This window comes from Rhopilema esculentum, chromosome 16 (genome assembly GCF_057945365.1).
Source record: "Rhopilema esculentum isolate cy_ngs chromosome 16, ASM5794536v1, whole genome shotgun sequence".
NCBI lineage: Eukaryota > Metazoa > Cnidaria > Scyphozoa > Rhizostomeae > Rhizostomatidae > Rhopilema > Rhopilema esculentum.
Window position 1 is genome coordinate 10,044,214 of NC_142830.1, and position 16,463 is coordinate 10,060,676.

The 16,463-nt window shown below is 37.9% G+C and overlaps 1 protein-coding gene across 2 annotated transcripts in view; it reads left to right on the top strand.

Annotated features, from left to right (window-relative positions):
- The first annotated feature begins 8,123 nt into the window (after positions 1-8,123).
- The window catches only part of LOC135682313 (cadherin-23), a 54,432-nt gene continuing 46,092 nt past the window's right edge, over positions 8,124-16,463 (top strand). Inside the window, exons 1-2 of one of the 2 annotated variants that reach the window (XM_065197154.2) lie at positions 8,124-8,490; positions 13,163-13,391. In XM_065197154.2, the coding sequence (XP_065053226.2) occupies positions 8,283-8,490; positions 13,163-13,391 (437 nt within the window). In that variant the 5' untranslated portion in view covers positions 8,124-8,282. Of the gene's footprint in view, positions 8,491-13,162; positions 13,392-14,319; positions 15,063-16,463 lie in introns of those variants that run through there. The other variant, XM_065197156.2, reaches the window with a different exon arrangement.

The following is a 16,463-nucleotide window of genomic DNA, read 5'->3' on the forward strand; positions in this document are numbered from 1 at the left end:
CTGGTGATCATGACATTTTATGACAGAACTACATGACTTAGAAACTTGACCTCGATCATTGGATATTACCATATAAGGGTTATCTTGGAGTCTTTGAAAAACAATGAGATGTGACAACAATGTTAAATGGCATATGAAGCCAACCTACATAGTCGTGCCATGGAAAAAATTATTTTATTTTAGATAAAAAGATATTAGTCAGCTTCAGCTGTATTATTGCACATGATCTTATCAAAACCACACCCGTCAAGAGACCCACTCAATCTGCATGTTTTCTCTGTTTGACATAGGTGGCTATTGGCTACAGAGGGTGGCCTAATAAAGTGAAAGCTTATTTCAAAATTTTGCTTGATAAGGAGTGGCGTAATAGAGAGGGGGGCTTAAAAGAGAGGGGGGACCTCTCAGAGCCTCTGTTTGTTACCCATCACTCTACAAGGAAAATTTACTGCTTTTTTAGACATTCCTTTTTTAGAGGTGAGCATAAGGTTAATTTTTTGTCAGGGGTAGAGGTTATGGAGGATAATGATTTTCTGCCCAACTGCATTTGCACAATATATAAGAAAACTTTATCAAGTATTCTAAAAAACATACTTGATGGACTGGCTCATTGAAGTAATTCAGAGAAACTCATGGAAATGACAAACTACAAAGAGGTTGTATTTGTTTGTTGGTCTTTTTAACAATAAGCGAGTTCTGCATTAATCAAAAGTGCCAGCAGTCTTGGGAATGCTGAAAAAGGAACAGGAACATGATCGCCGCTTCTCTGTGGCTACGAGAAAGAACTCTTGAAGCTGTTAGGTACTTGCATAATTGCCTTTCTTCTTTTTGGTGGCTTCCTTGAATGGACCTCGCAGTGTCATTTATCAAGTACAGGCTTAAAATACTGACTGGGAAACATCTTGGACTCTTCCATGAGGCAATATTATGTGGGAGATGTAACGTCTAACTCTTACGTTAGTATATGCAAAAACTATAGCATTTAAGGTGCTGTAGAGGAATATAGGATAATATGACCATTTGTATGCAGTTATAGTGGCCATGTGTAGAAACTCTGTCTTTTTCTCTGTATAATAGGCTAATACTGGAGCAGTCGTATTAAAAGGTAAGTAGGAAAACAATACCATCGCTAGTAAGGTCCAAATGGTGTGTGTGATCCTCGTGTTTGTCTTCATTTGCTGTAACCTTGAGGCGTTAGAAAAGCTTTCGGACAGAATCTTTTTGCTTTGTCGTATTTTCCATACCAAGCAGGAGTACGTTGTGAAAAGAGTAAAAATAAGAAGCATATTGCCAATGCAAATCACAAGTTGCGAACGAAAGGAATACGTGTTTGACGGTATATAGTAGGCAGCTACATTTGAAGCGCAGAATGTTATAAATATGATAATATTTTCATGGCATGAAGTCAGTCTAACATTCTTTCCACAATCAGGGATAAGCTTGAACCAACGGCTAAATGATATGAGCATAAGGAGGAAAAAAGAGAAGTACCCAAATAAAAACAACATATGGCGTGTGATAACTTTCATCATGCAGTACTGGTCAATGCGACTGATAGCGAGCACCATCGCAGTGGCGGGTAACGCGATGGCTCCTTGGAGTAAGTCAGAGAAACTCATGGCCATGATAAACTTCAAAGCGGTTGTATTTGTTTGTCTGGTCTTTCTTAGACAGTAAACGAGCCCTGCGTTACTTAAAAACGCCAGCAGTCCAATACATGACAGAGTTACGATCGAAGGAACAGGAACAGAATCGCTGCTTCTCTGTGGCCACAAGAACGAACACTTGAAGTAAGTCTTGTATGTTTGGTTCATTTCAAATGCTTCTGCTCAAAATCCCCTTAAAGCAATATGATTTCATGACATAACAATATGATTTGATGTTCACTACAGCCACCAACTTATATAAAGAAATTGCACAGATAACTGGTAAATGTAATTCAACAACTCGTTTCCCTGGTCGATCGAGAACTGCAGATTCAATTAGCGCGCGATGCATTGAAAAAATTCACTAGAGACGGGCAAATTAAAGCAATTAAGAAAGGACGATTATAATGGCATAGTAAAATGATGTCCCGTAAATGCTTCTAAGAAAGGGGGAGTCCCATAGATGATCTTTCTCTTTGTGACAGAACGCTGTCTCCTGGATAGGATTAAAGAACAGTCTGAGTTGTTATCTAAATCGTTGTCAACGTCTGAGAATCAATCTCTCTCTAGCTCACATCTATCTATGTCAACCTTTGCATTTTCGAAACTGGCCGCCGAGAAGTCTTGGAGGCCCTGGGGCAACAGGGAAAGAGATGGCCCCCTGCGAGGCAAGCGAGCAGAAAATTTTTGCGATCATACCCTTTTTATTAGCTTAGAATAATTCATTAGCTTAAAATGTTTTACTTTTTTGGGTATAATTTTGCTATTTTTAATAAATTCCATGGTAAAACGGAATTCATTACTTTATAAGGCCTCTTAGACCTCGAGGCCCTGGGGCAATTTTCCCCCTTGCCCCCTTTCTCGGCGGCACTGCTGCGAGAAAGTGAAGGGAGAGGGCTATCAAATCCTTTCAAAATCAAAATAAATTTAAGAATATTGAGGCTCAGCAAAAAATTAGATATTCCTTTAAAAAAGTGTTTAGTAACAGAAATGTGAGTCTTCAAAGCCGGATAAAAGGACGCTAGTCACAGGGGGACAAAGTAGATCAATGGCCGTTTCTTGAGGTGGCCCAAGAAATGGCGCGAAGATTGAATTCAATTTTCGTCTGAGGAAGCCAGACGGCTAATTCACTTAGGTATGAATTTTTAAAGCTACAATGCAATATCTTTTTTTGCTGGCCCTAAGACAGTTATCCATTAAGATCTCTATCCACCATAGTTGCCTACTTTTATTGTGTTTTATGGTGCATTCCATGAACTTAGGCCGGAAGATCTTCGGCGTGCACCCAGGTTTTTTTCGGCGTTCGGCGTGCAAACAAATAAATTTTTTTTGCCGTATGCCTAAAATTTTCGTTAGTTGGCATGCTAAATACGAAGTAATGTACATAGCATGGGCTCCAACAAAGGTTGAAAAGTGGGGGGGGGGCCAAGAGAAAATTTAACACCCATAACATAAGATTTTGAAAAAAAACTCTATTATTTTGCAAAAAAGTGGGCCCCCGGCCCCCCCGGCCCCCCCTTCGTCGGAGGCCCTGCATAGTGCACGTAAAATAGACTCACACACCACAGTTTTCTCTAATTATCAGTTTTCTTTGTCTGGTGCAATAATGTTTACAGTTTTACTTACTGCTTTTACATTTTCGGCGTACCTAAACAAATGCCCCGGTGGACCTTCGGCGTACAGTTGACATTAAATGCACCCTGGGCGCCATGGCTCCCTAGAAATATTTTTTTATCATGCTTATTACATCAACTGCAAGATTTTTCTTATTATGGTAAACTCTATTACTTTGAACTTACTGATTGCCCAACAACATACTAACAAGGCAGAGTATGCCTAATTTACTAAACTTATGATTCGAAAAAAGGAAAATTAACAGATGGTTGTACACACTAATTTTATAAGGATACCCAAGTTATGCTGAGCCTAAATATTTTTAATCTTTTTATTTTAAGTCTAAGATCATTCTCAAATTAATATAAAGCAGTACAAGTAGGGATCTCCAGTATGGATTCCATGGCAGCTGCACTCCCGAGAAATTTTTGTAAAATAATGGATGCACTCTTGCTCACCCAAAAGATGGGCATGGTTTGGTCATGTTTTTGGATGTGGCTCAAATTAAAAAGTTTTTTTCAAATACAGCAAAATAATTTTTCTAAATTTGTTCGCAAATGAGATTGTCTTTCTAAATGGAGTGATTCACTTGAGATCAGGGCCACCAAAAACTTTCAGTGGGCCTGGGGCCAAACTGAAAATAAAGCTCCTGGCAAGCGGAGGGAGCAGAAAATTTTTGGCACCACGTTCTTTAGTTTAGCTTGAAATACACTTCAAAATATTCTTTGCAGTCATTCTTTTGCAGTTGTTTCAATATTACTTTGTTTCAATTGTTTCATTGTCACATTTTACTATTATTTCCATTCTACAAACAGATTTCTATCATTGAACTATATACATCTTCCCTAGACATCGAGGCCCTTAGGCAATTTACCCCCTTATCCCCCACTTGGTAGCCCTTAAGATCATCCTCATGATACTCTTAGGATGCTAAAGTTTTTGGCCTCTTTATTCCAATTATATCTTCACTTGCCAAACCTTTAGGATTTTGGATAACAACCACTGATGGTAGTGGTAGGTAAGCATATTTCATCTCTTAATCATGAAATTCCCTGAGGTGTAAAATTGATGTAAACAGGAAAAGTGCCAGACAAAATATGCACACACTCAAGAATCACTGAGAAATTTGATGCACACTCAAATGTGCACACTTATCACAAATGCACTCTTGCACTCCTGGTAATAGCTTGTGCACTCCCGAGATCTCATCAAAAATTGCCATGGAGAGGTTTCAGAGGCTCGGGGGCAAAACAGAAAGACGAGGCCCTCTGCACGAAGAATTTTTGCGGCCACTTCAAAATACTTCTTGCATTTGTTTTTTGCAATCGTTTGGAATGTTTTAATGGGGCAAGGCAATTTGCCCCCTTGCCCCCATCTCAGTGGCCTTGAACACAAGGTGTAACTGGGTTGCATTATAGTGTGGCCAGATACATCTATTTCAAAACATATATTGTTAAACTCCCATTTGTTTTTTGCTTTCCAAAAAATTCCAATAGACAAAAAATTTAATTAATGATGCAGCTTGAGTCATGCATTATTCTTAAATAATTCTTAAATTTCGGTGCTTTGAGCCTTTAATATTCTTATTGACTTATCTTTTTTTATAAAATAGTGTTTACTGTACTTTGTTTGAAGGAAGAGTGTTTGAATTTTCGCAATACTAGTAAAGCTCAATTCAGTTCTGCTCAGTTTTGTATTTTTAAATTCAGATATTCAGAACATTAAAAAAGCATCCATTGAAAAGTGAGACCACTTTGAAATCCATTTAGTCTTTTGTTATGTGAGATTTGGCAGTGGATTGACCCTCCAATGCATTACAATGGTAGCTTGTTACATTATATTGATGTGTAGCTAAAAAGCCTGTTTAAGTGCAGTTTTGGGCATTTTGCAAAAGCTGAATCAAATGGATATCAATAAGTTCATGGTAAAATATTTTAGAATTGAAGAAAATCAAAAGATGTCCAATAATGATTCAGAATCTTGCCAGTTACTATCTTTGTGTACTGAAGTAAAAGAGAAATGATTAGTTGACTAGACAGGCTTAGTCGTAAAGGATGATGAATACTGTTAAGTCAAATGCAACATGTCTAACAAAATGAATATCACTGTTAATTTACCAAACAGTCTACCAAAGGCAAAGACAATGTCTCTACCATTTTGGCTCTTAGAATTTATTGTAATTAACAGGATCCATGTCAAAACCAGAATCTCTACCTTATAACCAGAACCAAAATACGATGTATACGCTTCAAGCCTTATATACAGTATCTACCTACTTCTATACCGTATTTTTGGTTTGGACCAATCACAAAGCCGCAAAGTTCTATGAAGCAAAACTTGACTCTGTATTAGCAAATTTAGTGATAATTGATTATAAAAAGCAACATTAGGTTTTCAAAACATCAGAGTTTTTATATTTTGCAAAATTTAGTTTTTGGATATTTCTGCAGCCATAATACAGGCAAGAAGCAGCTTGCTAGGAACCTTTTTTGATCTGAAAGTCAATCAAGCTCAAAAAGGACATGGGCTCCGACAAAGGTTGAAAAGTGGAGGGGGCCAAGGAAAAATTTAACACCCATAACAAAATATTTTGAAAAAACTCTATTGTTTTGCAAAAAAAGGGGGTCCAAGGACCCTCCGGCCCCCCTCCTTCGCAGGCCCTGAAGGAGGCCTGATACATTAGTTGTGCTCCTTTACATCTGCCTCTTAGATCTCATGACTGAGTTTTTTGAAAATTTGGCAAATCAAGTCATCTTTGTTGATAAAACTTTTGAATCAGCCTGTATTCCCTTTTTTCTGTCCTTCATTTTATAATTGCATTCTGTCAACCAATTATCACTAAGGTACAAGGTTTATTTTAAGGTATTTATATCACTGCAGGATATTTCAAAAAATTAAAGATTAAAGATTAATCTTTGTACTCTTATTCCTACTGGTCTTAATAAACAATTTTTGTTTCTTTCCTAATGCAGCTATTATTTATTTTCATCTTATCTTATCTTTACGCTTTCCACCCCCTCACATATTTCCATCTCGTCTTACGTTCTACGTCGTATTCCTACTACCTTCCATATAGTTTATCTTTCGATTATCTACTGTTCTATTCTCTTCTTAACTATTTCTCCTTCTATTCTTTTTTACCTGATGAAGAGTTATGCTCGAAACTTTGTACCAAATATTCATTTATTGTACAAAGTCGTTATTTTATTTTATCAAATTTTGTTCATTTTCGACGTACAACGCGCACAACTTCATTGATTATCAATTAATAAAAACAAGCATGGAACTAAGCATAAAATTTATTGAAAGGGTACTTATCCCTAAAATCTTATATGGGTGTGAAACATGGACTAATATGAACAAAAAAATAAAAAAAATCCAATTTAAATAGCGTTAAAACAAAGATGAGGTTCATTAAAAAAGGCAATTTTTGAAGAAAAAAATATATAAAACATAAAAAGGGAGCAACGTTACTAAGATTGAAACCAAACATGACCGATTTAAAAGCTAACTACAAAGGAAAATATGATAATATAAGTTGCAGAAAGTGTGGATTACATGAAGAAACTAAGAACATTTATGGCAATGCGAAAAATTCAAAAGACACCTTCCAGGAATGGAACAAATTCGAAAAAGCAACGCAAAAGAGCTGATAGAAATCGAGAGATTGGTTGAACTTATTCAAACCTAAGTGAAATTAGCCCGAGTACATGACGTCTTTCCTGGCAATTCTGTGTTTGTGCTATAGTAACTGCTCCGAAGCGGAGATTTTGCGAGATATATTTGTCTCTTCTTTATGGGTGACTCCAACAAGAGAATTCGAATGCGGAAGAACGCTGTAGTTGGCACAAAAGCGTATTTGACAGTTGATATGTCCTCTTGGTGCGATGATGACAGTCAACTGCGATCAACTATTGTCTTATCGAGGTGAAGACCCTTCTGGTGTTAAGATGTTAGTACTTAAGGATCCTGGGTCTGGTTTTTACGGTATGCCATGTTCTGCAAGGCCTCGAAGCGTGTCTGGGCACGATTAGAATAACTGCCAAGTGTTAAGTTGTTAAATTCTCGAATGAATTGTTTAAGTCCTTGAACGGATGAATATTGCATTCGATGGCTTATGAGTGCTTTGCGTTTCAAGTTCAATGCCCGATATTGACCAGACACATGCATGCAAATTTGTCATGAAAAACGGTTTTGCACCGATAGTGTCAATGCACTGTCTAGTTGTTAGCATTCAAGTTAATTCCTTGAACTTCCTTTCTAGTTTCTGTTTTGTTGTCACTATTTTTTTCTGTTCCACTTCTCTAACTTCAAGTTTTGTTCTTCTTCGATAATATGTCTTTACATTCACTAAAAGTTTGTCATACTGGCGTACAGACGTTCTTTGTCCATCAGGTTTCTATTATTTTAGTCAGTGATGGAATTCTCTGGCCTGCTTGAATAGGGGAGTCAGTGATGGAATTCTTCAATTTCTTTCATTTTTCATGTTTTCTGTTAAAGATCCGTTTTAATGCCAATGATATAACCTTTCATGCACCGCAAAAAAGTGGAAACTTATTCTTAGTGCCAAGACAACAGAAAGAAAACCTTAGTTTTGAAGGAACTGGAAGTCACAGTGGTACATTGGTTGATACACTGCAGACATTTTATACCATGCAATGTCCCATCTCCAGTCGTGTTTTAATCTGTAAATGCCATATGTGGTATTAACTTGTATGTGCATTGGACGATAGGCTTTTCGGACTTGCACAGGCACATACAAAGCTATAAATAGAATCCTTCCTGCATGGACAAGCCAATGATGAGTGCACAAAGGGACACTGCCTCTTTCGTCGTTAGTTTCTGATTCGCTTCGCAGTGATCGTACAAGGAAGTAATTACCCTCGCATGTTCGGTCTACCGAAGCACACAGAAACAAACGAGTTGCGCTGAAATACATCAGATGACATTGTCTTCTTTGTCGGTCGGCAAATTCAGTAAACTGTCTAACATTGAAAGTACTTTACGGTTTTGCAAGAAAAAGAGATGACGAACAAGTTCGTACTTGCCATTATTTTGACTATCCTTATCTCCATGCAGAATTTTGATCACGGTGAAGGTTGGCGCAGACGCAGGCGTAGGCGCAGATGTGGCCCATCAAACTGTGCCGTTAGCGGCTGGTCCTCATGGTCTGGATGCTCCCATGCTTGTGGATCATATGGATTTAGATATAGGACAAGATATGTGACACGAGGTATCTCCATTTTGTCACCTTTATTCTTCTCTATACTGCTGCTTTTTCTAGTGCTTGGATCATTAGAGTTTTAGCGGTTTAAGACGGATTTCTTGATTGACAAATTGATTCATTTAGGCTCGACGATTCAGGCGATTGGCTCTGACAATTTGCACGCAAACTACCATCCAGTTTTTCTTTAAAAACTTTGGAATTCATCCATCAAACCGATTTCAATTTTAAGCATCAAAAACCACATATTTACTGTTTATTTCATATTTTTAAAGATAAATAAACATTGCAAGTGATATTAAAGACTCCAATCGAATCTTGTGTCACTTGCGAAAACAGCTTTAATGACTTTTTTCAAAATATTGATAAAAATGTAGTTTGAAGTTTAATTTGAAATATCATAATCGTGTATGTGTGTTTTTAATAGCCTTCTTCAGTTTCCATTTCATAACTTTTTCAAATCTCGGATTTTTGGCCCAAACAGACATGAATTCCCTTTCTCGATACTGGCTACACTGTCTTTTCATAGTTGCAGTCGATTATTGCATATTGCATGTTTTTATTTTGCGTTATCAAAACCCACCTTTTCGATTGTCAAAAAGGCCCTTTCTCTCTCTGATAAATTCGACTTCGCGTAGCTGACTGGAAGAGAGTACCATCAACTTCTTGTAGTGACATTCATACATGCTTGTGACGTTTTGAAACCACAGATATTGGTAGTGAAAATGCAGATAAAATTCTAGACTTTTTGTAATTGTAGTTGTAAGACTTGAATACAGCATATTTGAATTATTGCCCTGTAATGTCAGGCGCCAGAAAATTGATAACCAGGAAATAGAGATTATTGCCTCTAAAGAAATGAAATTTATCCGAGAAGTTCAGAAAATATCTAACGGAGGGCGAGCAGAAACCCTTGTGGAAATTCAAGGTTTAATTCAAATTTCATCACCCATCAACGAAATATTCCCATTCAGTTCTGCATTTAGTCAAAATACGATCAAGCATATCCCCGTGTAACTGCTAGCAGCGCATAATTTTCCTTCAGTGACGTAACACTTTCTTTTGAAGTCAATAAACGGTATTTCACATTCGCCCCATCATCAAGTGTGGCTTTCCATTGAACTTGTCTGCAGCCATCTTGAAATCCCATTTTGATGTTTAATTCCTGTCATTTTCAAATGACTCTCCAATTTTAGTGGCAATGGAAAGGCTGACAACATTGCCCAGTTTCAGCCAACCTTACCTCATAGAAATCCTGCGCCAATATAACTTGCTTTCTAGTTTCTCATGGAATATTTGCATTAGAATCCAGAAATTCAGTCCACAACTCTTTTTCTAAATAGAATGTATGTTTAAAGAGCTTTGGATGTAGCTTGCAACTTTCAAAGCTCAAATCTCAAATGCAACACTAAGCCTCCTTAGGATTTAGGTTTAAATACGCACGACAGAAAAAATCTGAGGTCCCATTTTCATCCATTTTTTAAACCTTTTAAGATCCTCTGATTGCGCCTCTGATTTGATGGCCTTCATAGTTTTAGAAAAATTTTCAAGCTCAAAATTACTTAGATGTAGGTAAAACTTTTAAGGCAATCCATCGTTTAATTAAACTTACTGTAACTTTTTACGTAAAAAACCAAAAAACTCCATTCGAAGCCGATTTCTAATATGTGCAGAGCCAGCAGCCCTTGATAGCCTAGATGTGGAAAAACTTTATAGAAACCTGAAATGTGTTTCCAGAACTGGTAAACACCGGGTTTTCATCTGTTTTGTTGAAAAAATAGTTCTTGAATTTTTATAAACAGAAGATTGCCGAAAAGAACACACAATTCTTCACCGAATTAATTGATTCACAGATCTTTTCCTTTTATGATATAACTTTTTCGTGTTCACCGACATAGTCACCAAACCATGTTAGGTGATTACCCTGTATTTTCTTAAAACGTATTGTGGTTACTCCTCAATCCTTTCTTTCGCAATACATCTCTAGGATGGGATGCAACACATTCCTGCTGGCAACCTTCTTGTGTTACTGCAAACCTTATACGTTCAACCGGAATTATAGCTAAAACTGATGTCATGACATGCAGGCTTGGATGGTTACTCCCAATACACTAAACCAAAATAGTTCTTCTGATTCTTTGATTATAAAAAAATTACACCAGTTTTCAATTTTCTTCACAGAACTATTTTTAAACCCCCCTCTTCTAACGCCTGTTTAGCTAGTTTAAAAGATATCTTCTGCTTCTTTCATTTATATTTCTTGGCTAAACTTAATCTATAGTTTACAAAATTTTTATCAGAATTTTTGAAGAGGTTGCTCCCTTCTTGAAACTTTCTATAATGTTTATATTTGTCTTTGATTAGTTGCGCGCAGTTTTCGTACATGTTATTGTTTCGATTGACTAGAATTGGGTCGAATTTGCGTTTAGCGGTGCTTTGTTTTCCAGAAAAAAATCAAAATTCCTCCCAAAAAAATCATGTGATGCCTGACTATTTGATTATTTTCTTTGCCTGTGTTTCAAGATGGTAAATAACTGTAATTGACTTTGTGATGGTTATTCTTTCTGGTGTGATGGTCTCAAAAGACAGTAATTAGCAGTAATTGATAATTTGATTGTTACGTTTTGCAATGTTGTAGGGTGATAACTGACGATAGCTGATCTTGTGATGGTTATGCCTTGCGGCGATAGTTGTTGCAGTGACTTGTAGTAACTGACGGTGTAAATACTTTTCCTCATCCTAAATCTAGACTGACAAACCTCACTGCGTCATCTTAAATAATTCCGAGATTTCCGGGGTTTGGTTCGTTGACCTTCAACTCGTTAAGTGGAATGACTGAGAAACGTACGAAAAGGACTAAACATCCAATAGAGGTTGATGGTTGTGCAAAATGATGACGTCAGCAAGATCTATTTTTCAAGAATTTTTTAATTTGGACCCAGTGAGCATTATACAATACCTCTTAATGTGTAACAGATTCATTTGATATTGCACTGTTTAATAATTTTCGTAGTGCTTGTTCAGGTAATGCGGTAAAAATGCAAAAGTTCTAAACTGAGATTTTGAGACATTTTCGCTTAGCCAGCCTATGATTCCTACTCTATTTGCAACCTCTTCACTTGCCCTAAAGACGTTTTTTTCGTTCATCATTATTAATCGAGAAAGAATTCTTGATTTCCCTCTTTGACAAAGACAATGAATTTTATGTCAGAAGCCAGTGTGCCCAGGGCCTCAAATACAAATATTACGTTTTTAAAAAATTCTATATGAAGTAGAAGTCAAGTAGAAGTGCAATTCTCAGCCTTGGGTTAATGTTTCTCGGTTCAAGAGAGGGAGAGGACATGTTGAGCAAGATAGAAAGCGCTGTGGAGAAAGGCTCCTCTCGTCCCCTTTCTACAAGGGCATCCTCCATTTTCTTCCGCTCGAATTTTCTGTCAGTGGATGAGAGAGCTACAATGGGTGACACAATGTATTATCCGTTTTGAAAATTAAAAGAATAATTACAAGCAGCCATTTTAATAAATTCTGCGACTGAACTAGGCAGTGAAGGATAATTTGTATAGGTCTGTCATTGGACATATTCAACTTGAATTCAAAAATTTGCAAATGTTTTCGTTTCTTCTTTATTCGCTAGATTTTGGCTTTTCGTGTCATTTTTAAATTTTGTAAAACCCAAGAACTCATAGAATATCTGATAAAAACTGGCTGTCAGTGCGTTATTCACTTCTGTCCACCTCAAAGGGGCTGTAATATAACACCTTTCAGTTATAAACCTTATATGTTCTTTGCTTTCAGCATTGATGTGGAAGTGGCATCTAACAATGCGTATGGGTTACCACTACCCAGGGCCGCCGAGAGGCGGCCTGGGCCCTGGGGCAAAGTCCCGGTTGGGGCCCAAGAGTCGGATAAATTTTTTTTTCGAGACCACGCCCTTTATAAAATGGAAAACGCCCATTTTTTCAAACGTTTGCGCACGTTTGCTTTTTCAGTTGCAAATTGATCAATGATATTGTCGTAATCAATTTGTCTTGCTAGTTCGTGCTCGATCGAAAGAGTCACGAGGCTTGATAGTCTGTCTTGAGTCATTGTTGAATGTAAGCGGTTCTTTATTAATGCTAGTTTGCTGAAAGGGGCCCCAAAAATATAATATAGCTTTATGCAACGAGTCTAAATGCAAAAATAACTCACTTGAACGGGCCATAGATTCAAACAAGATTATGTGGGTTACCTAATTTTTTATCAGGGCTCCCTTCCCCCAATAAGTACGATTTTGCGAAACTCAGGGAAACTCAGCTTAAAAGATTAATCCGTAAAATATGTGATCTAAGGTTTATTCAGCTTTTCTTGGGGCCCCCGACTCGATAAATAAAGCTGATAGGCCTTAAATTCGGATAAGACTCAATGAAACGTACCCAATGAAATTACTGCCATCATTTTCGATATTAACAAATATATCTTTAAATGCATTTTCAGTTTCTCAAAAGAAGACATTTTAAAAAAATTTCAGAATAATTTCGGGGCCCCTTTCAGGCCGAGGCCCTGGGGCAAATTGCCCCCCCCTGCCCCCCTCTCTGCGCCACTGCCACTACCTAACAAGTTTTACAAGTTAAGTGCAATATACTTTTTGACTACTTTTTCAGAACCCCTCCCAGTGCTAATTTCTTCCAAATTTATATAACAGGTGCATCATGTGGGGGCTCTTGTCCCTATGGTCTGAGAGAGAATGCAGCTTGCAACCGTGTTTGCTGCCCAGTCGCCTGTTTGTCTTCATGGAGTGCTTGGGGGGCCTGTCAAGGTTGCGGTAACAATGGACGGCAGACAAGATCATTGGCAATTACTCGAAACCCCAGCTGTGGAGGAACAGCCTGTCCAACGAGCAGATCCCAAACAAGGTCATGTGTGTCTTCCAAGTGAGTAGTTTGTAACTGTATTGAATGACTTCCTAACTGACTTTGTGGCTGATGTAAGGTCAATGAAGAATATAAGTTCATCTAATTATGCGGAGTTTCCAAAGACTGTAGGCAACCGTTTGCGACCGTTAAGCCCGGATTCGATTGAAACGTTTGCGATAATTACGAGGTCAAATAATTTCAAATTTCATTTTTTCTAAAATGCTGCGATTGCCCCGGACATCGAGGTTTTCCAGAGAGGCACAGGGACCGCGGAAGCAAGGGGGGTAGAGCTGAGGGGGCTTTAGCACCCCCAATTATTTCCAAAATGCACTTAAACCATACAAAAAGTTGCCCTGCTTTTTTTAGCATGTTTAGCCCCCCAAAAAGCGTTTTAGCCCCCTCAATCTGTACTATGCTCTGTTGTCCTTGGTGGGGCATGGGTACAATTTTACACATTTGAGGTGTGTAAATCAGGCCATATATTAAATTCAATGAGACAATACTGAAAGGGGGAGAGATTAATGTAAACAAATTGTCATCAATGTTAGCGATAGTGCTATCTATTTAACCTCACTTTTGAATGAAGTTTTGGAGTTTCATTACTCCGCATCGGTTCTTTGCTAAAATCACATAGAGGCACAGCATAGAGTGGACGCATTTATATGATCAACTGAAACCTGGAGAAGTACACAATTAGCTACTCAATTTGTTGTTGTTGATTTTAGTTTTAAAAATTTCTCAAATTCTTAAATACTAAGTACTAAAAGGCTCCTTTTAAGGACCCAAAAAAGGCAACATAATAGAATGTAACATAAAACACAAAATCAATTCTTCTTTCTATTATCCATGCCAATTGATAGGTGCCTTCGAGTGCCTTGATGGGCGAAATGAATCATTTTCGTTCCATCTAACATTTGATTGTTAGATGTTGTTGGGAGCCGCCTCAGCTTCTTCTCAATGTGTTCTTTTGGCCAATTTCGAGGTTCATGTTCTTATGTAAATCTTCTTATAAACATTTTTGAGCTTGAAAAGCTAGAGATCGGTTTTGAGGTCACTTGAATGCAAGCTGTTCTAACGCAAATGTTCATCGATATATGATACTTGTATGTTGTGGTGATAAAGGCTTGCCTGTGGTCATGATGGCGAAAAGAAGGTAGTGGTGTCACAGCAACAATCCCTATTGGAATCCTAAGTTATCAGGTTAGGAATTAGATTGTATTTTATTTGGAAACGACCCAGTGTCTTTATAAGGAGCATAAGAATGAAAAGGGGATGTTTATTGCTCCTTTCGTTGCTTATACTTGGATTTCTAATCTGCGATGTCCGATCCTGGTGGAATACAAGACGAAGGAGGCGGAGATGCACCTCTGTAGACTGCGTGTTGTCTGCCTGGTCCAGCTGGGGTGGTTGCTTGCAATCGTGTGGAGGTGGCGGTCGTCAAGAGAGGTTGCGTACTATTATTAAAGACCAGACCTGTGGGGGGAGATGCTACAGGCTCAGGGAAACTAGAGCATGTACCTCTAACTGTTGCGCCGTCGACTGTGGATGGACATGGGGCAACTGGGGAGCATGCAGTGGGTGCGTGGCAGGAAGCAGGCATCGAAATGCAACAATAACAAGAACCCCATCCTGTGGTGGTATGGCATGCCCTGACAATTTATTCCAAACGGAAAAATGTACGCCTCTAAGGTACGAGATCACTCCTTTCTTGTTTGCGTTCAGGAATGTTTTTATTGACAAAGATTACCAAGAAAACCGGAAACTTTTGAGGAAGAAGGTTAAACCTTGGCACAACAATAGGATACCAAAGGAAATTTTCTTTATTTCTGTACAAGAATAGGGCCAGTAAGGTTTGGGTTAGGTTTGGGTTAGGTTTGGGTTGGGGTTGGGTTAGGGTTGGGTTAGGGTTAGCGTGAACATTAATCATTAACCACGATGGGCCCTAAAAAGAAGTGAATATCAAAAACAGCGCGCACTTCGAGACCGTAGCAAAATGTTGGTGGCAAAAAGAACACTCAAATATGTCTGAAAAGGCATAGCCTTCCTCTTTTAAAGATTCTTATTATTGTAGAATAGGGTGAGATACTAAATTCTATATGTAATTTCAGCAAAATTCCTGCCCTCGGATTTTTAATGTCCGCTCCACTCAAAATTATGTCGCTAATGACAGGAACTCTTTAGGGACGAAAGCGTTACAAGTTGATCGCTCCTTACAGTTATCAACAATAGAAAAGAATGTAAAAGAAAATCAATTCATTACTTGAACATTTATTATCAAATGTGCAGAGAATAAAATCGGCTGCTGTTCCTTGACCATCTCATATTACTGTGGGAAACATGCCGGGGCAAAGCAATTGCTTTTTGTCAAAAGATGTCAATTTTTACTGGATATTAATAGCATTAATTACTTTTTGGTCCTTTTCGCTCGCTATGGTTCCCCAATCCAAAATGTTATCTGCTGGACTTTGGTGAAATCTACAACGGATTTATATGCCTCATCAGAAAACGTTGCAAAAGAATTTTCAGAGAATCACGGGAAATCGACGGGAGGGTTCGACCATAGTCTATGGTTCGACCCCCTCAGTCCCAACTAGCCCTCTGCAGCCCTACATCGCTATCCCTAAGTAAAGCATTGCTTTCTTTCGGATCAATCCTTGAAATTCGGTTATGGCATGGGCTCTGACACAGGTTGAAAAGTGGGGGAGGGGGCAAGGAATACTTGAACATCCAACTGTTGTTTTTAAAAAAAAGTTCTAAACCATGGCCTCCCGGCCTCTTCTTTGTCGGACGCCCTGAATTTTTACTATCACACTAATGCTGAAAGCCAATGCTAGCTGTTAATCAACTATGCTAATGAACTGTTTCAGGCATAGTATTACCAATCAAAAAGAAAGTAAACGTTTTCCATTGCAATTTCTAAAAATAAGCCTTAACTATGATTAGCTTAACTATGAATATTTTGAATATAAACAATTTTAATTCGAAGTAAAATGTTTTCCTAATAAATTGTCTTACAATAAAATTTTTAAAGCAATTTGTATATAATTTTAAGTTAACAATTTGTGCTTATGAAATTTTCAACAAATGATT